Raw genomic sequence first — 24,215 nt, 5'->3', positions numbered from 1 at the left:
ACTAGTTTTTGCAATAAAACTTGAGTGAGAGATGATAGAAAGACTAAGACTCACACAGTCAACCCTGATATATAAAGAGAAGTTCACATTCACAGATATGCATATGCACACCCATATAAACATGCACACAAATATACTTCCACTACAGTTCTGTGTAATGAGTGAAGTGCCAAGTGATACAGAACAGGAGAGCTGGGGGGCCTCACCTCCCTCTGACACTGCTCTAAGCTCTTCTTAAACCCTGCTGGATTCCGTGATTCTGTGATTGCATCCAGTGGTGAATGGGAGAACTGTATTATTTTAGCAGGATATGCATGTGAGAAGAGAGCTCTGAGCCTATCAGTCCAACACAAGGCACAATCTGCCCAACTGGTTGCACAGGGTTTGTTGTGGATTCTGTTCCACCCAGCAGCTCAGAGTTAATTGCAAAGTTGCAAATTCAGGGGGTACATCTGACAATTATTTAAACATAGAATATAGCACGCATTGCACTACAGTAAAGCAGTGACTATTTCCCTCAATAAAGAAAGTAGCTGAAGTCACAAAGAGGACCAGGATGAAAAAATTGGAATAGTTTATTTGCTGCATAAGGAAAGTTCTTGTAAATTACATATAAAGAAACTTGCTATGCTGTAGTGTATAATTTTCAGTATTCCACAAAGATTATTGTAATAAATATACAAACCAAAACAAGGTAGAAGACTAAATCCATCAGGCAACCTACAAAATGGTTCACCAAGTTTTATACTTTGCAGCAGTAGCATGCTTAAAATTTCGTTGTTCATTCTGAAGCGCTGCAGCAAAATTCTTTTCACATTTCTTTGGAGCATTTTCAAAACCACCTAACTAGAAAATACTGTCCAAAATAAGCAGGCACTAGTTAAACCACCCAAGAAAAGTAACACCAAGGTCTAACTGATGCAAAGGTGTGTTTTGTTTGTTAATTGGTTTTAAAAATCCGATTTAGTTTTTCCAGGGATAGGAATTATCTGTTATAAGTGCACTATGAGTCCAGCCAGCCTCTGGCACCGCTGGCTCTTGTCCTGTTATGACTCTATATTAACTTCACAGGTCATACAGCTCTGGAGATTTTTTTAATAGAGATGCATCCACTAGCAGGGAGCTAACAAATACCACAGTGAAGCTGCAAGATCTGTCGAATGGTTATACCCTCAAGTGCAGTGTGTGCTTAGAAAATGTCTTCCATAATTTCATACTAAACCACACTGGGCATTTTTTATTTGACTTCCAAATCTGAAAGTGCTGACAAAAGCATTCTTGATGACCCTGGACTCTAGAAACAACATACAGGGATTTTTGAGGTCATTTGGAGTTCCCTACCTACCATTTCTACACTTGCTGATACATCCAGCTGAGCTGCATTTTACACCTCACTGCTCTGGACCACACTGACAGACAGGTCTATGACTCTGTACAGATCTTGTTCAAACTGAGAACACTTCTCTGTGCTTCACTATTTACTGAATACTTGGGGGTATAAAAGGAAATTCTAATACACAATTACCTAAAAATATTTGTTAATAAGCTTAATGCAAATATTATGTAGAAAAAATGGTTTAGTTACAAAAAAATTAATTAGAGGGCCGATAAAAATAGACTGAAGAGAAGATCTTTACAAAAGTGAGGTTAGGAAGTATGAGGCATTAACATTCACTGTAAACATCCTGTGTTCACTAGAATCCCTTGTCTAAAGTATATGTTCTGGTTTTGTTCCTGAGCTTCATGGCCAACACTTGCATAGATAGCTAAACCTATTATAATTAGTTGTTTGTGCAGACAACTTCAATAAACTACTTATTTTACCTTTTGAAATAGTTTTAGTTCAAGGAAATTATTCATTCAAGGAAATTATGAAGCATGGTGGGATTTTTGTGTACTCAGTGCATTGGATGGGTTGGGACAGCCACATTATGGTGTGCTAGTCTTAAATAAAATTAGGTTACTAAGTAGAGCTGTTGGATGTTCTGGCTCACCATAAAGATCTACTTCTGCTCTCTGCTGCAAGGCTCACTTCTGCTCTGCCAGAGACTGCAAGTGGCAAAATGTCTGGAACCTAAGTGCTGCACCATCAAGCAATTAAAATATCCCCATTAACAAGATGCAGCTTATACACAGTGCAGGAGTCCTTATGGAGAATTTCACCGTTATCCAGGTGACATTAGTGCTTGCCTCCAGATTAACCCCCCTCTTGGAGGAAGCTAGAAAGTACTTTCAGAGTAAACATGACATGGAGTGGCCTAAGTCTGAAGAACATACTTGCATTTGGAAAAGCAGGCATGTGTTTAGTTACTGCTAATGCAGATGCACATGGAAAGTAGTAGACAGACAAACAAATCCACCTCACAAACAACACAACAACAAAAAAGCAGCAAATTGCCAATTTTAAATCTTATGTTAAGGCAAATCTAGATAAACACCCATAACAGTATTAACAGAAACGGGGAGATTTGCTTGTTTGTTTACTTCTTCTGTGATTGGCTTTTGCACATGGATAAAATCTGTTTAAGCACCTTCTGGACATCTTCATCCATTTGACCCTACAAAAGGGAAGAAAAAAGAAAAGATTATTGAATTAAAATATTTCTTGTCTCCTTAAAACGATTTGCCAACTATTTCTAAGGTAGAGTAATTACGTCCATTTCCCAAAAGACAGCAGTGATACATTTGTGCTTAAACAGTCAGATATTTGGGGTGGTATGTCTTTAACATAGCCTGCAATGTTCTTAATGGTTCTGCAGCAGAAACATCTGCCATTAAAATACCAACACTGTGTAACCAGCAACACCGAGCCTTACCTGCACAGCATAGAGAAGATGCATCCTGTAAACTGACACCGTTTCCTGATGTTGTTTCTTTGTTTCCTAGAAAATAGTTAAGCAGAAAGTCACAGAGCATTCAGAACTGCTGAATTCAAAAATCCCCACCCAGATGTATGCAGCTCAGCAACAAATATGAGTGATCCTCTAATGTGTGTGTGGAAAACCATCTCAAACTCTCTTCTGTGCTGCTAGCTGCCCCAAACATCATTTGCTGGGAAACAGTCCACAGAAATGCTGTAATCATACCCACCTCATATGGTACCAACCAAGAAGTTGGTAAGATGGTATCAGTGGTAAGAACCACTGATGTAAAGATGTGAAATGAGAACATACTCTGTTTCTAAGTTTATCAGAAAACAAAGCAGAGGAAAGATGATAATATTCTGACAAACCAGCCCTTGGCTGTGATAGAGTCTTTTCCTAATGTCAGCAACCCTTCTATCAGCAAACGCCTTCATGGGGAAAGAGATACTTCCAAATGTCTTAACCCATTAAGTCCTCTGTTAACTAATATACGTTCAAACAGGGAAATCCAACCTTCTTTGTCATGACAAGACTGCCACATACCAGAAGCAGTCTTTCCAAATAAATGTTTGGACAGATGCTGTTGGGAAAGCCAGCGTAAGAGAAGGGATGAATGCTGTCCTGTTTTAAATCCTACCCACTCCCCTAACACACTGTGCATCTGCACTGTACACTGCTTTCCTGGCCCTTGAGCAACAGAAGTGAAGGCTCTTTACAGACTTGACCTGACTGGAACAAGAGACACAGACACAGGCCTTTACAGTGACAGGATGCTATATACCTATCATCTATCTACCTATTTATTTCTCCCCCCTGCTAGGGATTTTTTTTTTCTCCGGACTATGTGCATATTAATTCCTCCGTCTGCCTGACTTTCTTCCTGAAGAGCCACAAAAACCTTCTTCTCATCTCCACTGAAGTGAATAATAATGCTACTGTGGACAGGCAAGCTCTTGAAAATAGCAGTTATGCCTCAGCCTGACTGAGAAGACTGGGCCTTGCACGAATGAACAGGTACAATCTTAAAACTCTCTATGCATTTCAGAATTTCAGAAAATAAGCTGTGCTCCCTTATAAACAGATGGTCTTGCTTGATTTGAAGCTTCACTCCTTCAGGGACTATTGTCTTCCAAAAAGCCAACCTTATTCCAGCTTAAAAACAAAAACGGTAAGATTTCGGCTTATAATAAGTCTACATGACCCTGAGAAAATGTAAAACTCTAATCCGCTGCACATTGGCCATATTTTTCACAAATCAGAATCTCAACAGCAGGTCTGGTCACTACATTCTACTATGAGTGCAGGCACTTTCCTCCATTACTGATCTGAAGAAATATATCCAGGAAAACAGTTTTCTTAAGTTAGATTATTTTTGAAGAACAATTCATAGGTGGCCTGCAGAATTGTTTCAGAGCATTGTAAAATCTCTGGATGAAAACTCTTCCTTGTAGTCATTGTGCTACATTTTAAATAAGGCAAAAACTGAGAGTGATGGTGGGTTTGTGAATTATCACACTTACAGTCAGTTGGTTCTGCAGCTGCTTCACTTGTTGTTGTAATGCCTCCAGCTGCTGACTTTGTCTTTTGGGGGCACTGGTTGAGTAGGAAAGCTGAGAAAGGCTGTTCAAAGCTTCTTTTAACTTGCTGACCTCCTTGGACATTTCATTGATCTAGAAAGGTGAAAAATAGGTTTTCATTAAATTCTAGAATGCAGACTATATTCTCATGAATCTTATTCTTTGGGATATTTGGAACTTAAACTGAAAGAGCTGAAGAAAGGTGAAAACTCAGTGGACAAACAGAGACATTGTGTAAGCAAGAATTATAACGCTTCTCTACCACACTCTCAGCAGTCACTTAAAATGTATTAATTGTCCTGAAATCTGAGCAATATTTCCAAAGGCTGTATTTACCACCTTAGCAGATGTTGCTTCTAAACACAAGACAGCAACATACAAACAAGCTATTCAGAACTTGCAAAATGCATAGATTTTCATAAATAAATGTTTACAGATGCAGTGGTTGCACAGGAAAAATAGTCACTGTGTTGATAGAACCTGATCCAAGTCAGGATACAGTAAACTTAAAGTAGTTAATTTCTGCTGGGTTTTTTTGTTATCTTATGTTGCCTCATCTCCTCAGGAACCTTTTCTTGCTGTACATTACACTTCCTTGACTTCAGTTACATGAATACTGTGAACCTAATCTGAACAGAACTTAAAAGACATGAATTGAAATATGTGCATCTCTACAGGGATGGAAGATAACTGTAATGTCAAATATGTCAAAGAAAAACTCATTTGGCTAAGATCTGAGGGACAGTACTGTCAAAGCACGGATTTGTTCTTCACTCTGTGACCCCTGACACAATACGAGGCTTACAGTAACTCATGACCCGTCCGATATTTTGTAGTCTGAATTCATGCACTACCTCCACCACTGCAGTCAATCACTAACCTTTTTATCTTTATCCTCTTCTAGCTTTGATGAGCTTTCAGAGTATCTTTTCATCTCAAGAAGATCTTCTTGAGCTTGATGATACTTCTGGTGAAGACCACTCACCTCCCGTTCCTTCGCTTCAAGCAGATTATGCATACCTTCTTTCTCTTCTTTCAAATGCAAAACTTCACTTCTCAGCTGCATAACATCTAAGGACACATTTTCCTTCTCTTTGATTACATCCTTCAGTTTTGATGACAAAATACTAACTTCACCTTCTAATGAAGATTGGAGTTTTTCATATGCAGCCCTGGGTACCATTGCCTCATTAATTGCAGCTTTTTCTTCTAATAATTCCTTCTGTAGATTTCTTACTTCACTTTCCTTGTTGGTAAGTAATTCTTTGAGCTCATTTATTTCTTCTTCCATTTCCTTTACAGTACTTCTAAGTGCATTCATCACCTGCTGGTGTTCAGCAATTGGCAATGAGTTTTGTTTCTGAGTGTCCAACATCTGCTTTAGCTCTTCTGCTTCATCTAATACTTTTGTGTACTGGGATTTCATTTCTAATAACTCATTCTCTGCTTTGTATTTCAAAGAATTTGTTACTTGCATGAGCTTCTCATGTTCATCTCTAGGTATGTAGTCCACAGCTATATCATCTAGAGTCTTTCTCTTCCTATAATCTTCAAGCTCTGCTTGTGCTTCTTTGTACAACTGGGACAATTCACTGAGTTGTCTGTTGAGCTCATCTATCATTCTGTGCATTGCATCTTTCATTTCTCCTGATTCAGCACTAGACTCTAAATGTGTCTGATTTGTCAGCTTGTCCTGTAGCCTTTTAATTTCCTCTTGCCCTTCTTTGTACCTCTCAATCAACAGTGCTTTCTCTTGATTAATGTTATCAATAACTGAACAGTATGAATTCTTTAATTCCTCACATTCTTCCACAGACAATTTGCTGGTAACATTCTGCTCTCTTTCTTCAAACTTCTTCTGTAGCTCTCTCACTTTCTCTTTTTGTCTTTCACTTTCCTCCAAGGCTCTCCTTAATTCTTGCCTAAGCATCTCAACTTCTTCACATGTAACCTTCAACTTACTCAGCTCAGAACAAGTTTCTTCACTTTCAGAGGAAACAAGACCCGGTTTCACTTGCTTTTGTGCATTTAAAACCTCTTTCGCTGCTTCTTCATACTTGCTTTGAGTTTCTTGGATTTTCAGGCTAGGATCAGAGCCATTTTCTGAGATATCTGTGTTATTTAAATCTGCTTCTGGGACTCTAGACTGGACCTGAGCTTCTAAGTGCTTTCTTTTGGTTTCGGAATTCTCTAATTTCCTCTGTGCATCCTTTGAATCTTCCTGGAGGTACTTTATTTTTATTTCACTGGGGCTTGTCAACTTTTCTTGAGACTGGGTGGCATTTAAGGTAGACTTCAGCTCCTGAGCTGAGATCTCGCTTTGTCTATCTGCTGTTTGATCAAACTCTCTTTGGGTTGAATGATAAGAATCTATGGTAGAATCCACTTCTTTAGGTGTTCTTTCCTGTGCAAAAATAAATCCAAACAAATGCATGATTAAAACAAATACATGGTGTTCTTTTTGTTTTCCCTTTTTTATAACAGAGTAAGCAAAGAATTCTTGCTGCATCTTACAGAGAAGGGTAATTAAAACACAACAGAAGGAATCTTCAGGAGAAGTCAAAATCCAGCTGGTCCCATTTAACCATCTACAGTGAGGGGTGGCAAAGGCAGTAACTACCAGCCTCTTCTGAAAGCCTGTGTTGATCTCCATAAACTAATAATCAAAGCTACACAAATTAAAATTCTGCTAACACAATTCTTATCAGTGTATTTTAGAATGCAGTTATTGCAGTAAACAGAGGTAAAAGTGAAAAGATCAAAATACTAATTTTAGTGCTCCTGGAGCAGAGCATTTCCATGATGTTACCACCACAAGCTCTTTTTATCTTCCCAGCACATCTCTTTAAATTGGTAAGGAGCAATTTTGTTCTGCTAAAGGATTATCAGAGCATTAGAACTGCACAAAATACCCTACCTGTAATTTGTCTTGTAGTTCCTTATTGTGTAATGTCAAAGAAGCAATTTTTGCTTGCATCAGCATAAGTAGATCTTGCTGTTCAGTTTCAGAACTCACATCCAACAAACTATCAGCACCTTTGGAGGAAAAAAAAAGATCCTAAACTTTTAAAAGCTGAACTGATCCCAGAGATAGATATTCTGCATTTCAAATTAAACGGTTTGTTTCCATGACCATTAAGTGCAGTGAACAAGTGGACATTTTCCCAAAAATGTGTTGGGTGAACCAATACAAGCAGGAAGTATTGGTGGGGAACCGGCGATGAATGTTACTCCAACACTTATTGGAGCTCACATTCTAAGGGGAAAGGCACAGAGGATTTCTAACCAGATTTAAACTTTTCACACAACTTCAAAACACCTAATTAAATATGAAAATAAGGATTAAGCTTTATCGTATACCTGCGGTGCTGTCACTTAGTCTGTCTTTATTGTCTTGAAGCAAGGAGCTGAAGTCTTCCTGCTGGGACATCAGAAGAAAATACTTTCACAGAAAGCAGATAAAAGTTGGGCAGTTCACAGAAGATAAATATAGATAGCATAAATCTTGCTGGAAGAAACCTATCACAGGGGATTTCTTTTGTTTTTGGGGTCCTGTTTAATTGTGGCAGGTGGCCAGTACTCATTAAATATTAATGAAATTGGGTCAACTGTCCCACAGATAGTTTGAAAAGCTGCAGACCCTGGGATAAAGGACTGCAATATACTGTAGCGTACTTAAAAAGAAATCTTCAATACCATAAGCAAAATAGCAGACAGCACACATTCTAGCATTTGTCTGATGACTTTTTGTGATGGGCCTCTGCTTTTTGCATCACATAATCTCATGTACCTCACTGGTAATGTCCTCACTTAGCTAATGAGCTCTCACACCATTAATACTTCCATAACCATATTCCTACATATTTTACTAGATCATGAATAATTATATTTACATATTCAGTAAACACAGAACTAATCTACATTTGCTTTGTAAAATTACATGGAAATATGAGGATCGCTCTGAAAGTAATGCCTCCTATTTTATTATATTGGCTCATGATGTCAGAGGTGGATGTTGGTGGTACGGCAGTAGAGGCTGAACCATTACACGATGTTGCTGTGCAGCTGAGGGACAGCAGAGGGGCAGACTGACAGAATGGCATCTGACATGAAAGTGTGGATGAAGAAAAGGTGCGTCACTGAATTCCTCCATGAGGAAAATAATGGCACACACTGACATTCATTGGCACATACACTTTAGTTTATGGAGCCCAAACAGTGGATGTGAGCACAGTGAGGTGGTGGGTGGTACGTTACAGCAGTGGGGTCAGTGACAGTGGGTCACATCCACTGGTGCAGACTTTTACAAGTGGGACATGCAGGTGCTTGTTCATGGCTAGCAAAGATGAATAGGTAATGGTGGTGACTGTGCTAAAAAATTGTGTTTTGTAGATGAGAATTTGCATACTGTGCTTTTTGTAACTGTTGTTGTTTCCACAGAAATAAGTAAGAGGCATTACTTTCAAAACAGCCCTTGTAGATTTGGACTCTTTCTCTTCTGAAAACGTAGCTAATTAATTCACAGACATTCTGCAGACAACAAAATAAATTATTAAGGTACTACACTTTCTTTCCTCATACTTAGTAAGAACAAAAAACTTTGGTATCTTGCGTACTTGGTCAGCAAAGAAAGCCTGTCCTTTTCCAGTCATAGGAGTTGAAGTTGATGAGCGTGGAGAGGACAAATCACTAAGCTGTAAAAGATTTTATATAAATAAGTATATGCATGCATTCATAGCAAAAATCCTCCAATATGCTATATACAGACATACACATGTGCATGAATACTTTTCCTTGCACTCAAGGAAACTCTGCTAAAACTCTGAGTAAATTTCAAAGAACAGATTTAATTATTCAGTGCTCTTCTGAGCCAGTATCACTTTTCCAGAGTAGCTGTTGTAACAGATTGAGACTAACTCTGAACCTAGATGTGAAGTTGCATTTTGATACCATATAAATCTGTTTCAGTATTTTACTATCCTTTGTAAATATGCATATAAAAATGTGGATATATATGTACACAGATGTAAAAAATATAAAATTATTCACTTCTGCAAGTCTACAAAACTACAAGACCTTCAACTTTAGATGGAAGAAGCACCTGTACAGTATAATTCGTATTGTTGTATCCCAGACAATTCTATATTTCTAGCAATTTTCTTAGTCAACCTAACCAACACACATTTTCATCTTAATGTCAGAAGCACTCACAATAAGAAGGTATATACAGTAGGAGTAACAGAGCAAATTCAGCCCACATTATTCAGATAATGGTTAAAACACTCTTCATCCCCTAAAAGTATCTCAAGATTGGTCTTTTCTTTACCTGCATAGGACTGATAGGAGGAGGTGGGGCTTTGCGTTTTTTTGGAGTTCCACTTCTTTCTGAACTTAATTTAGAGCCTTGATCATGCTGAAAGTTCCACCAGCCAGAAAAGGTAAGTTTGTTAGTTTGGTTAGTAAAGTCTGAGCAAGTTGTTTTACCAAAAAATAAAAATAATAATAATAAAATAAAATCCCACATTAATATCAACTTCAGCAGCTCATGCAGTTCCTTTTTTCTCAACGTAAAGACTATATCCTTATTAACACAAGAATATTAAACATGCCTGACAATAAGAATCTGTTCCCTTGTAATCCATGCTTCAGTGAAAACAAACAAGATTTAGTGAAAAAGCCAAAGCTGACAACAGGTTTAGCACTAGTGATCTCAGATACTCCTGTAAATTCATTCTTAGTCCAGTCATGCCACTCTTAACAATTACCATCTTCCCTTCAGCTTCTGCCTGAGCTCCCTGAAACACGGAACTTCCCCATTCAGAGAAAGAATGAACCAATGTATTACATCCAATTTCCGGCCACTAGCAGTTCTACAAGACTCTTACACTACAAGATATCATGATAATGCATGTAAGAAATTTATTCAACTGTCTAAATCTGCTGAGAGGCTCTAAGATAGCTTTCACTAATATGGTGCAACTAGGGACAACCTTCAGTTATCTGCTTTGGAAACAAGAATTTTCCCTAGATCATTTTCTCTACAGTTTGAAGAGACAGAGTTGAAGAGCCAAGCTCCTGCCAGATACATGACAATGGTGGAATATTTTCCAGGTACATATGTGCACACATACATGCATTTTCCCTCCCTTCTGTCACTGAAAAGGACGGCTGCTGTTACAGAGGGAAGCTAAATCTAAAAGTGAATTTCCTGAAACACATTTCTTAAATAAGCAACAAAAAATTTTCACATTACAGAGTAGTCACTGGCAGTACATCTCACAGTGATATTTACTACTGCTACTAGACAAGTCAGTTAATATTGATAAGTTACAAGCCTGTATAGCCCAAGTATTTGGAGTCCAAAAGGATACATACCTGCTTTACTTTTGTTGGTGATTTTGCATCTGTGAAGCAGAAAAAAGCAGAAGTAAGAACAGTTATCAAAGTTACATTTCTAAACCATCTCCCAGCTTTACTCCCACACCATAAATCTTGTTTGTTTTTTTGAAATTGTTTGAAATCTAAGCTGTATCACAAAATTCCATTCGTGTTTTATTCTGACATACTGATCTAAAATTCAAAGGATTGTGATAATTCTGCTTCTACTGTAGTCTCTCACTGTTCTTTACCTCAGCTCCATACTTCAGAAATCTGTTATAGCTTGACCGTAACACCCTCTCTACATTCGTCCCTTCTGAACTCTTTTACTGAGGAGCTGAATTTAATTTTTCAAATCATAAAGAGGATCTACTTCAAATTCTAAGCAATACCTCATCATGCTTCACCATCAGCTTACCTTTTTTTTTTTTTCAGAACACCTCTTTTTGCCCTGCTGAATATTTTATCTCATGTTAGATATTAACCATATGTATCAAGTGTCACATTTTCCTGGTTTGGGAAGCTTCAGCTAGACCACCATGAAGACAGCTTTTGAAATTTTTCAAGTGATGGAGTGACAACATTGGTAGACGGGAAAGATGATGGATATCATCTACCTGGACTTCTGCAAAGCCCCTGGCATGGTCCCTCACCACATCCTTCTCTCTAAATTAGAGAGGTGTGGATGTGAAGGATGGACTGTTCGATTGATTAGGAATTGGCTGGCAGGACGCAGCCAAAGGGTTCTGATCACTGGGTCTGTGTCAGGGTGGAGGTTGGTCACAAGTGATGTCCCTCAGGGATCGGTCTTGGGACCGGTGCTCTTCAACATCTTCATCACTGACACAGACGATGGCATTGAGTGCATCCTCAGCAAGTTTGCAGATGACACCAAGCTGAGTGGTGCAGTCGATACACCAGAGGGAAGGGAAGCCGTCCAGAGGGATCTGGACAGGCTGGAGAAGTGGGCCCATGAAAACCTAATGAGGTTCAGTAAGGCCAAGTGCAGGGTACTGCACTTGGGATGAGGCAATCCCAGGTATTTATACAAACTGGGAGAAGATCTCCTTGAGAGCAGCCCTGCAGAGAAGGACTTGGGGGTCCTGGTGGACGAGAAGCTGGACATGAGCCAGCAGTGTGTGCTTGCAGCCCAGAAGGCCAACTGTGTTCTGGGCTGCATCAAAACAGGGGTGGCCAGCAGGGAGAGGGAGGTGATTGTGCCCCTCTACTCAGCTCTTGTGAGGCCCCATCTGGAGTACTGTGTCCAGGCCTGGGGCCCGCAGCACAAGAAAGATGCAGAGCTCTTGGAACAGGTCCAGAGGAGGGCCACTAAGATGATCAGAGGGCTGGAGCACCTCTTCTGTGAGGAAAGGGTGAGGGAACTGTGCTTGTGTAGGTTGGAAAAGAGAAGGCTCTGGGGAGACCTCATTGCGATCTTCCAATACTTGAAGGGAGCATATGAACAGGAGGGGAACAGCTGTTTATGAGAGTGCATAGTGATAGGACAAGGGAGAATGATTTTAAACTGAGACAGGGGAGTTTTAGGCTAGATATGAAGAAGAAGTTTTTCACCCAGATGGTGGTGATGCAGTGGAACAGGTCACCCAAGGAGGTTGTGGATGCCCCATCCCTGGAGGCATTCAAGGCCAGGCTGGATGTGGCTCTGGGCAGCCTGGTCTGGTGGCTGGCTACCCTGGGGGTTGAAACTAGATGATCGTTGTGGTCCTTTTCATCCCAGGCCATTCTACAATTCTATGATTCCATGAAGTTACTCCATGAAGTAAATTTGTTTGTTGCTACACAAACAAGTAGCCAATCCAAAGTGATAAACTGCAGATCAGAATCTCTTACATACCCACATCCTGAGATATTTTTGATGACAGCAGATTCTGGATTCCTGTATTCTCAGAGATCTTGGAGTAATGCAGGGCATTCTGTCCGAAGACGTCTACTAAACTGACATCTGCACCTTTCCTAAGGAACACTTCCACCATGTTAAGGCTACCAGCTTCACAAGCTATCATCAAAGCAGTTCTGGATAAAAGAAACACGAGTAAAAATGTCAAGAGAAACTTTTGAAGCAGCAGCTCATTTTTTCAGGAGAAAAATATGACAGGCATTGTGCAATGAAGACCAAGATTTTATCACCATGTGCCTTGAAATATACATGTAACCATCATCTCTCCACACAAACACTTTCTTACCCTTCCTTCCCCTTCCTCATATATCCCAGCTGGACCTTCTGCAAAAACCTGTTATGCTTTGCACATGTTTACAACCACTTTTTAAAATGGGTTCCTGAAGCTAAGAGCTGGCTGCAGAATAAAGTCAGATTATCAAATTTCACTGTCTCACTCCAATTACAACACAAAAGCCTTTATTTCATCATTTCTCTCCTTTTCACATGTTGCTTTAAGGCAAAATAGAGAGGTATTACTCCAAAAGCCAAACAAATTTCTCCAAACTCTTCTGTGAGACTGTGAGGTGGGTTCTACCTTAAGTCTTGCCATATATTTTAAGAAAAACAACAAAAAAACATCTCCTTAGAGCACAACCAGTGCCCTCTCCAACACAGGGCAGCTAGACAGTGGCAGATCCTACAGGGGTCATAACGTACAGGAGTGTTTACCTAAAAGGCTTTCTCTCTTTTTCCTCAATGACTTGCAGGGATCATAAGATATACACAGAATAATTACAGACAGAAAATTCCACTTTCAAACACGTGCTAATATTGCTTTCCTATCACAGCATAATTCTCCCTTTTTTCATGTGAATACATACCTAATAGGCTGGCCAAATTCACTGGCAAATACATACAAAACTAGAAGTTACTACAGTGACAATGTTTGCTAGATACTAAGACAGCCATTTCACTGATCAATTAAACACACTCTTTATAACAGCGAGCCCTGAAAAAGTGACGGCTGTTACAGTACTGTGCAAAAAAAGTAGTGTTGAATAGTAACTTGGACGACAGTTTTAAGGGATAGTTTCAGATTACCAAAATAACCATTTAGTCAGTACAAGAGAGGGAATTGATCATGCCATTTTCAAACACTCTCCCTTTCCCCTTCCATTAAGAAATCTGATTTTTCATTAAAAATATAGCCATTTTTGTGAACAGCAGATGCCAGTCATTCTCCTTGTTGTTAGGAAAGGGGGAATAAAAGTAGTATATTCCACTTTACATGTTTTTTCTTGCTTGCACACACAGAACTTTGCACACACTATCTTATCTATAACAGAAATGCCTTCATCCAATCTAACTACAAACCGTTAAAACTGTCTGTTGATTGTAAGAAAGCTAGTGAGGGAAAGGTGGAGGTTCCACAGCAGGTAACACCTCAAGTTCAAAGTACCAGTGAGGCCATTCAAACCAACCAAGAAGACAAAGGGGTTTTCTTTAACCAACTTAAAACAAATAGTGGACTAATAAAACTTTGAACTCATATAAACTAAGGTAGGCCCAGCCTTATCCTCTCATGTGTTTGTGAAGAACACTATGGGCACTGTATCACATAATAAGAAGAATAGCTACTAGCTGTAAGTGCCAAGTGTTCTCAGCATCCTGCTTTACCTTTTCAGTTTCACTGAATATTTATGAAACTTTATCAGTATCATCAAAAAAGTGCACTTTTCCACAATAAGAATGTTCTGATTTAAAAACAATATTCTGAAACATCAGGTGTCTATGACATACTATATGTCTGTTAATGCAGTAAGTTTCTAAATGGCATCTTTTGAGAAGACAGCATCTCTACTATATGGCTTTACTGCATTTATTCTCACTGCTGTGGCTGTGTTAGAAATGAGAGCTCCTCATGAATGTCATTCCAAGTAATAGTTTAGGACTTAAGTCAGTGAAACTAACTCAGGCCAAGAACAGAGAGAGCAGCACCGAAAATATGGGACATATGCAAAGTGATATGTGGGTAAAGGCTATCATTCAGATTCTCATAGGAATGATTTTAAAATGGGATTTGCTGCTCTGGTAACCCAAGGAAAAACTTACGGTTTACCATGTTTTAAAGTTACTTAGTTTCTGTTTTTGTTTTCTCATTGGGCAGAATTCCGTAAGCCTTCTAACAATGTCTAGTACTCATTTTCCCTAGTACTGGGGACATTATTTCATGTACTGACTATTTTGTGTAGGAGCTTCATTTTCACAGTCAGCCTTAGGAAAGAATGAACATGGTGACATTAACTTGCTGTACCTTCCATTTTTATCCCTTGTGTTGATGTCTGCTCCATGATCCAGAAGGTATTTACAGACTTCTGTATGGCCATTTTGTACTGCAAGCAGCAAAGGTATGTTCCCATCCTAAGAATGCATTTAAAGAAACCATGAACAATAGTTTGACATCTTAGAAATACAACTCTGAGGCTTAAAGGTCAGATATGAACTTTTCTTCTGCACAGCACAAACAAGGCACTGTCTATTTTTCCTGTGTATTATAAATGTAGCTGGGTTTATTTAATCCCTTCCTTGACCATGGGAGATGGATTCACTCAGCAAAGCACTGAGGATAGGAATGCTCTTTGTTGTCTGTACTCCTTTTTCTGTTTGCTTAAAGCTACAACACAGTGATTCTGTAACTGTACAATACCTATGGATACCTCCACAACAAAAGGATAACTTTAACTAAGTAGTAGGCAAAACCACAGCATTTCATAGAATCACAAATAACTGCAGTTGAAAGACACCTTTAGAAAGCATCTGGTGTTTCTTCCTCTTTGTCTTCAGTCAAAAGCAAGGCAAACTTCATATTACGGTACACTGCTCAAAGACTTATCCAAACAGGTTTTAAGCATTTCCAAGGACAGAGAAAGCACGATGTCTCTCAGTCCTATTTCCATTGTTTCACCACCTGTGTGGTAAGAACTGTTTTCTTCCTTCATACATAACTGGAATTTCCCAACTAGCTCCACTGCCCAAATTGTGACTGCTGCTTGTCACCATTTCTGAGGTCAATTTGGCTCTATCTTCTTTATGAGTACTCATGATGTAGTTGAGGACATAAAAGATTCTCTCACAGCCTTCTCTTCTAATGATTAGAAAATCTTCTTGGTCTTTAAAATACATCTGCTGAAATTTTAGGTCTAATCTTTGTGATTGTTGTTTGTCTTACTACACCAAAAAGACCAAATAAGAAAAGATCCCAAACCTCCAAACTACTCAACAAACAAAACAATTTTTTTAAAAAAGGAAATTAAAAAAAATTACATTTTTTAATGCTTCCCTCCTCCCTCCTTTATTTTTTCCTTCCTAATTTCTGTCAGATCTCCTTATCAGAGAGTTTTCTGTCTTTCATTCCCAAAGACAGACCAAAGACAGGTGTTTTGTGCTAGTCAGTGTACTGTCCCTTAGCCTTTATACTACACCAAGCATCTTTTCCCCCAGGTTTATCATACTCTGGTTGTTTTTTTCCTAAGCAATTCACAGTATCTGAAAGGCCCACATAATGGGCTTTTTCAAAGCCTACTGGAGTAAATGGAGTCAAGTTTTAGTCATGTCTTGAATATATCCAAATTAATTCTAGCTAATTCTAAAAATCTTGCAATTTAACTAGCAGCAAATCTTGCCACTAGTGTGTTAAAGTGAAGTGCTATGCTATGGAAAGCCACAAAAGGAACTTTGTCAGAGAAATTCGAAATGAAATAGAAGAGCAGTAGTAGTTTCAACTGCAGTACTCGAGCTTGATTGAAGTGGAGGGTAGTAAAAACTTTGGGAAAAACACAAGAGAGGTACGTACCAAATCTTTCATATTAATTGGACATTTGTGTTCACAGAGAAGTTGAACAGCCTGAAGACAACCACACGTTGCTAAAAGAAGTAAAAAACATGAAAATCCATTAAACTTTATTCTTTGAAATTTGTGTTCCATGCTTACACTTGCAATACTGTAGCATTACAGTGGGGTTCAATGAAAACAAATTAAACTGCATCTCTCTATTTTTAAGAACGAAGGAAAGAAAGACAAGTAGAATGAAGAGCAAGCTGTATGCAGAAACAAAACCAACAATTATTGTCCAAAGTAACAGAAGAACATAAAATCTTTAAACACTGAAATCAGCATCAGCCTAGTCTTACTTTTTAAGTCTTTAAATGGCTCTGCACTTGCAAGAGTGTATTCGATGGCTGTAATTAACTGAAATTCAATATTCAGACTATTTATCTAAAAATAACCAGAATTTGTCATCTATGAGGATGGATATGCAACTCTCAGCTACTCAAATCTTGAATTAATAATATATTAATTTTACAAAAGTAAGTAAATTCTCACTGCCAGATTAAAAATGCAGGTGTTTCAAAAAGTGTTGATATTAAGTTGGAAATAAAATCAAAAGGTTAGTAACAGAAAGCCAGCAAAAATTTAAAAAGAGAGAAAAGAAAAGGGAATGACAGAGCAGAAATAAAGCCCGCTTCAATATAGTTCACCATTCTGTCTGCTATTTTTCCCATCAATAAAAAGCTCTACCACACCCAGAGCTGAGAATATCAAGCATAACAAAATAGATAGTGCATGCCTTCAACAAAGAAGTTACCTGCATAATGTAAAGCTGTTTTCCCACTGTTGTCAGTGCTGTATACAGAACATTTATACTGCACAGTTCAGAAAGGAGAAAAAAAAAACATTAGAGAAATGTCAAAAAATTAAAATACATGTGATGAGGAGAACAGACAGCTGGATGTGTCTGAGAATAGTTCTATCAGCTACTACAGAAAGCTCAGTCCATACAATAGAAATGAACAAGAATACTGATGGAAGACACAGTTTTACTCTCTACCAATCTCGGCTGTCCTTTCTTGTTAACTCTTTATACTGAAGTCACAGTAAATAAACACAGTGAAGCAGATGTGCCTAAAAAAAATAGCTTTGGAACAATTTATATTCAAAAACCAACAAGCTAAGAATCTGACTTCCATGCCTCAGAAAAGCTCCCTATTTTACAGTCTGCTAAGTGCTAAAGCAACCTCATTCTAAGGCAATTAGTCCCAAGTTGTTCCTGCTAAAGCAAGTAACACTTTGTTTTCATTTGTAAGATCTAAAGCATCTACAATCCAGCTACATTTTGTAGTATTTTAAGCCACCTGTTACTACTCGTCAAGCTAGGCTTTGAAGTACTAAACATAAAAACATCTAATTACAAATCTTTATCCAGATTTACTTTGGTACTGAAAATTTTAGTTTATGGTAAATAAAGAAATCACACTAAAATCAAATATTACATATTCTGACTTTCAGGTATAGCATCACTTCCAATATTTCCTTGATTTCCCAGGTAAACAGTTTCATGTAAATTACCAAATTTTATATTAGAAGACTCAAGATTCATTCTGTGTAAAACAATTATCTACATTAAGATTAGACATTTCTTACATGTAAAAAGAGCTTTTATGACAAAGCCAGTTGACAGAAGCAACAAAGCATTCCAAAGAGCATGAGAGCATTCTCCAGGAGCACTGGAGACTGTTAACAAAGGGTTTGCACTTACAAACTTGTTTAGGAAGCATTTTATAATAAAATTAACAAAACATCAACAAAAGCACATCCTGGTTGTAGGTGTCAGGTAAATGGGCAGCAAATACTTGGTACTAAGCTAAACACATTCATCTGCTGCACTGATTGTATACTGCTGCATGCAATACACTTAATGACAGCTTGATGTCACTGTTTATGCTCTAAATGGGTTTACTCTAGAATTAGTAGCTTTTTCTAATGAAATCCCAAAGCAGACAGTCTCCTTGCTTAATGATAACCTCTTCCAAGTGTTCAAGAACAGCTGGAGAGAAGTAGTTATGTCAGTAAATACAATGAGTGGCAATCAGTGAAATTGGACCCAATATAGTAAGAGACATTGAGAGAGATCAGTCACAACTGGAGAGCCCAGAAGTAACCGGAGGAAAACAACTATGCGGTTGAGATACAGGATCCAATTTCTTTCTGTACCACTGCACTCAGGCAGTGTTATTTTGTAGGCTCATTATTTCATTCAAATTCTTTGTCACACTCTTGCTGATAAATCTACATTCCTAAAAGTCTGACCCATTATTCTGATCACTCCCATGACCAGAATTTACCTGTCTTTCTGAAATGGAGTTGAGATGGACATCCCTTCTTGTTTGCTAACACATAACTTCAGCATTAATGTCAGAAGAATCTTCTCTTCCTCTTCCATTTTCTTGGCTTTTTCTCCCCCACTTTTTTCTACTCCCTTTCTAACCTTTAACTGTCCTTTGACTCAATTCACCAGGGATTTGAGTATTTCCATATTTTAGTATCCAAACTACTTTGGTTTCTTTCCCTTTGACTCAACAAACTTTTTCATGGTCAACATTGGATTATTTTATGATGGCAGGCAGGCAAACAATGTAGGCCTCATAAACTGGAGACATGAACTTTATATTTGCAGTTATCTTAAGGTAATGATAAGATAAAGTGACAGTGAGGTTGTCTATGCCCTATCCCTGGAGGTATTCAAGGCTGGGTTGGGTTCAGTGTTGTCCTGGACAACCTGATCTAGTGCTTGATCTAGTGGTTGGTAACATGCCCATGGCAGTCAGTTGGAACCAGATTATCTTTGAGGTCCCTTCCATCCCAAGTCAGTATATGATTCTATTAGCAGGAAATGCATCAATATCAAGTGAAGAACCAACAAAGAAAAATTAAAAAATAAAAATCAAAAATCAAAATAAGTTTATTTTTTTTACTTTACCTGAAGTAACCTCTTAATGCAGTCAATGTGGCTGTTCTTCACTGCAAGATGTAAAGCACTGTGCCCTACATCAACAAATGCAAAGTGAAGTTAGTATTCAATCACTCAAAGACACTGGAGTAAACTCTTCCATTACAAAGGCAAGACTTTTAATTGACCATCAACACACAAAAAGTACGGACAAATAAAACAAAATCCTACATCAAGCGGAATATAGTTAAAACAGACTATTGTTCAGGCAGGGAACAGGATAAACTTAATGTCTACTTTCAGATATAGGAGTGACACAAACTATGTGACAGACCCTGCCTCCCTTGCAGAGATGTCTGCCAATGTGTCTGCATTACTTTTTTTTTCCCCTCAAATAAAAAAGGAACCCATTTTGGAGAACAAAAACATCCAAATTCACCAGCTACCACTATGACAAATTTGTACCATCCACAGAATACACATATATAAAGACTCAGGACATATGACTACTTCGTTTTGCATTTAATGGGCTTCTCTTTCTACTAATTTACTGAACATCTATGAGCTTGTATTTAGCAGTGCAATACAGTGATTTACTAACTATTGATTTATGATTAAAGATTTTGGAGTCTGCCCTCCAGTTCCCTCTTACACAACACCTGAAAAATTTTAAAGGTCAAAGACAGCAGAAGACTGAATTATCTTTACAAGGAAGAAAGAAGGAGTTAAGATTTAGTAATCAGTACAGACAGTAGATCCACTTACGACAGAACCTCACAGTAAATAATGAGACTTTAGCAGAAAAGGCATTACCTAACAAATGCAGGGTTGACACTATCAGGAGTGAGCAGGCAACTTACTATTATCAAAGTGACTAATAAATCTTGAGGCAAGATGAAGTGTGAATTCTGAATAATAGTCCATGTCAGGTGTGTATATTCTTTTATCATTACATTTAATCTGAACGCTTCTTCCAGCATCACAGATGCTTTCACACAGAGGCATACAATTTCTGTTTATGACAAATTCACTCAGGCTGCAAGCAATGGCTTAAACAGGCCCAGTGAACCCAACATTTACGGATTATTACAGGAAAGACAGAATACTGACACCTCATCTAGGTGATTCTGCTAGACAGAGGAAACGCTGGGCACAGACCACAGATAGGTCAACTGGAATCTATTAAGAAGAGTTTGCCAATTTCAAATTCAGCTCTCATCATTCTCCTAGTAGAGTAATAATTAAGGCACAGGACTTTCGAGGGCTGAAGCAGCACACTTAATAGTTCTCAGCTTAGTTAGGCCTGTATCAGCAATTTTCACTATGTCATAATCCTGAGGAAACTGCAACTTCAGTTAAATGGGGTTAATAGCTTGGATACACATAAAAGCAACGCACAAGATCTTGATTTAATCTACGCTAAGCCTTAAATGAAATGACCAAAGAGTTGGGAAGGGAGAGAAGGCAGGCAGGGCAAAGAGAAAGGGAATTATAATAATATCAACAGCAATAATTAATAAAATTAACTATTTTGCAATTACTGGAGTCATCTATAAATGTTGACATTTATAGTATATGGACTTAATATCTGTATTCTATATGTAGTAAAGCAAGTATGTCCAAACTGCAAGGGTTACAATGTGGTGTGAACTGGGGGAGCAGTGTTGTCAAGTTTGCACATCAAGACTTACAGGCAAATGAAGCATATTGTGTTGTATGTGTAGGTTCACAGAGGCATACCTGCACCATCTTGGGCTGTCACATCTGCACCATGTGTCACCATAATCCTGAGGCATTCTGCATGTCCTTTTGTGGCTGCCAGGTGAAAACTGGAAGAGAGTATTTATATGACACTTTTCTGTTTCTAAGACCTTCTTTATCTTTCATTCACAAACCAAGTACTGGCAAGTTCTCCCATTCCTGTCCTTAGGTCTTCTGGCAATCCTCCACTACCTCCCAAGAAGATAATAGCTCTGAAAGTGAGAAGGCACATCAAAAAGCTTTTGTATTCATGTATTTATATAGGCTGCTGTTTCATTAACCCATGCTGTATACCTCATGTGCATCTATCTACTGAGTTTCTAAACCAATCTCCTTAGTGATGCAATATATCCCCATAGAATGCAAGGGCTTGGGAAATTACCTAAGAAACCATTCACAAAACCTGGCTTTCCTCTACACACTCAGGGCAAACTTAATTTTCCTCTTTCAGCGGACACTATTTAACTTCTCTAAGAGTTGATTCTGTTCCTAAATTAAACTAAATCAAGTTCTCTGCTTCTGAATTGCCCTCTTCAGAGTAAATGTTTCTTCACTGCAGAAGCGAAACATCAACCCTGAGATGGTGCATGTGACCAAAAGTCACCAAAGGTACTGGATATTTGTGAAACTATACTAAGAATGTATTTTCAACTTTTGGTTTTGTTTTTTATTTGAAGTATCTGCTTGTTTGAACAGCAGAATTTCGCAGAGGTTACGAACCATACCACAAGTGGACGCACATAAGAGCATCAATTACCAAAGATAAAATTACAGAACAAACAGAAGACGTTATGCTTAATTCAAGCCTTTTTACACTCAGCGTTCATCTTTGACATGGTTAGCACCTCCAGATTCACAGAAGCAATCTTATGTTTCTGGCTTAATTAAGTTGAGCAGCAAATTCAAAGAAAAAAACTTATGAACATGGAGAAGTTTATATCCTTCTGATACATGTTGTACCAACATAGGTGAGTCAAGCACAGGCAGACTTACTGCTTCCCCACAGTCCTGCTATTATCAACTTAATATACATTAGAAATAATGTTAAAAAGAAAAAAGAAGAAAAAAGAAAAAAGAACACTTCCAACAATTACTATTAAATAGTGTATGAAAAGCTAGTACCTTCCTAAGCATTACCCAAATTGAAAAAGCCTGTAATCTTGGGGTGTTTTCTTACATCTTATAAAGGAGAAGTTCATTTTTAACACCACACACCCCTATGTTAAAAGCGTTTTCCTCCAGAATCTAAAACGAATCCAACTAATCATGTAGATATATCCATAGTATTTAGGAAATTATTCTTTGGACAACTGTTTCCTTTAAACGCTAAAACTAATATTGAAAGTTTAGCCTGCTAAGCAGAACAACTAGGAATAACAGGCAAGAATGAAATGTGTATTTCTGGCACAGAGTATGTGAACTGCAACACCGTTTCTCTAAGCTGTGGACTTTTCTTTGCAGCCTCTCTGAAAAGCCAGCAAAGGAAAAAGACCTACTGACAAGATCTGGCAAAGAGCTGAGAATTAATCAAACAGGAGAGCTCCAGGAATGAAGTCCTGTACCAAATACAGCAACTACCTCCCTTCCTCCATGGAGTCCTTCCATCCTGCTGGCTGTTGCCTACAAATACTAGGCAGGCAATGCTTAAAGCTTCAAACTGTTCTCTGCAAATGTAAAAATATTCTGTACGCTCATCCACACGCTTATGCCATAACAAACTGAAAAGAAACATAACTAAATGCTTTGAAAAGCACAAGAAGTACTGCTGCTGGCTGTTCTCTGGTCATTCAAAAAAAAAAAAAAAACAACAGAAACTTTATGTTCTTGGTCATCAATGAGAAGTTGTGTAAACACTCTTCTTTAGAAGAATGGGTTTCTCTGGCTTTAGGAAAACAGCTGGGAGAGGGAGCAAAAGGAGTCTGACATATTCCAACACCTCTAATTTGGCTGGCACATAATATCCACCAAATACTGAAACAGAAACATTTGTGTGGACATGCAATACAACTGAAATCAATTAAATTTCAAGAACACCATAATGCATGCATTCCGCTCACTTACGTTAGACAATATTAATAGAATAATAAATACTTGAATAATAATAACTTGTCTAAATCTTGGACATTAAGATTTTACAGAGAGGCTGTGGAGAGTAGTGCCAAATGCAACAAGAGTATGTAAGAGCAAAAGAAGTTTGATTTAGATAAAATCAGACTGCAAAGAAAGCATATAAAAAAGAAGAAAACCTTAACCCCTTTCAGGCTATGCACCTACGCACATATCAATCCCACCAATACAAATAATGCCTAAGGAAGTCCTCAACAAGTCACTACACATGCAGATACTTAGTTTCATGTTATCCAAAATTTTAAAAGTTAAGAAAAAATCAAATCAAAAGTATTGCTTGTCCCAAGTTGCTAAGATGAAGAAACATCATCTGTAAGCAGAACAGGTGTTGAGAAAGCTGAGAGAACGTGTGAAGTATCTAACAAAAGCATGAAAGTTATCCGGAGAGTCCCAGGAGAGGACAGTATGATGAGCTTTACCTCACATTCATTCAGTTACCTAAGCCTAACAATGTTGAGGCTGCTACAACTCCCTCCCAAATGCTTTCTGTGTATCCCTTCCTTACTGCTTTCTTACTACCAAGTCTCATATAACTCTGAAAGTCAATTTTTTTTCTTAAAGATCTAAAAGTGATTGGGGTGGGAAGCTTGTTTAGTTAGCTGCCTCTTTTGTGAACTGACCTGGCTTACTACAAATCCATCCTGCTCATGAAAGACAAGAGAATTACTCCAGACTGGGATGATCCTACTACAGTCACACGTAAGTCAAAGTATATAACAGAGCACTGGATGGACAAAAACCTCCCCATGAGGAGTAATTTTGTTTTACTTTCAAGTTAATACCCCCCTACTTTTTTCTTCTTTTCCCATCTGTTTAAAAC

General features: G+C 38.2%; 1 protein-coding gene across 16 annotated transcripts in view; it reads right to left on the bottom strand.

The window, feature by feature from the left end:
* Positions 1 to 557: 557 nt before the first annotated feature.
* RAI14 (retinoic acid induced 14) overlaps positions 558 to 24,215 on the bottom strand; it is a 92,873-nt gene continuing 69,215 nt past the window's right edge. For 7 of the 16 annotated variants that reach the window (XM_046905976.1, XM_004937176.5, XM_015277511.4 and 4 more), the window contains 15 exons: positions 21,248 to 21,336; positions 19,538 to 19,602; positions 17,366 to 17,423; positions 16,573 to 16,643; positions 15,034 to 15,140; positions 12,675 to 12,853; positions 10,817 to 10,845; positions 9,768 to 9,854; positions 9,058 to 9,135; positions 7,802 to 7,862; positions 7,359 to 7,477; positions 5,322 to 6,845; positions 4,385 to 4,534; positions 2,817 to 2,882; positions 558 to 2,558 (listed from right to left, as the gene is read on the bottom strand). In XM_046905976.1, the coding sequence (XP_046761932.1) occupies positions 2,481 to 2,558; positions 2,817 to 2,882; positions 4,385 to 4,534; positions 5,322 to 6,845; positions 7,359 to 7,477; positions 7,802 to 7,862; positions 9,058 to 9,135; positions 9,768 to 9,854; positions 10,817 to 10,845; positions 12,675 to 12,853; positions 15,034 to 15,140; positions 16,573 to 16,643; positions 17,366 to 17,423; positions 19,538 to 19,602; positions 21,248 to 21,336 (2,761 nt within the window). In that variant the 3' untranslated portion in view covers positions 558 to 2,480. The remainder of the gene's footprint in view (positions 2,559 to 2,816; positions 2,883 to 4,384; positions 4,535 to 5,321; positions 6,846 to 7,358; positions 7,478 to 7,801; positions 7,863 to 9,057; positions 9,136 to 9,767; positions 9,855 to 10,816; positions 10,846 to 12,674; positions 12,854 to 15,033; positions 15,141 to 16,572; positions 16,644 to 17,365; positions 17,424 to 19,537; positions 19,603 to 21,247; positions 21,337 to 24,215) is intronic. The other 9 variants (XM_040656513.2, XM_040656514.2, XM_015277508.3 and 6 more) reach the window with 3 other exon arrangements.

This window comes from Gallus gallus, chromosome Z (assembly GCF_016699485.2).
Source record: "Gallus gallus isolate bGalGal1 chromosome Z, bGalGal1.mat.broiler.GRCg7b, whole genome shotgun sequence".
Lineage (NCBI taxonomy): Eukaryota > Metazoa > Chordata > Aves > Galliformes > Phasianidae > Gallus > Gallus gallus.
Note: the sequence above shows the minus strand (reverse complement) of the source record. Positions and strands in the feature narration are given on the sequence as shown.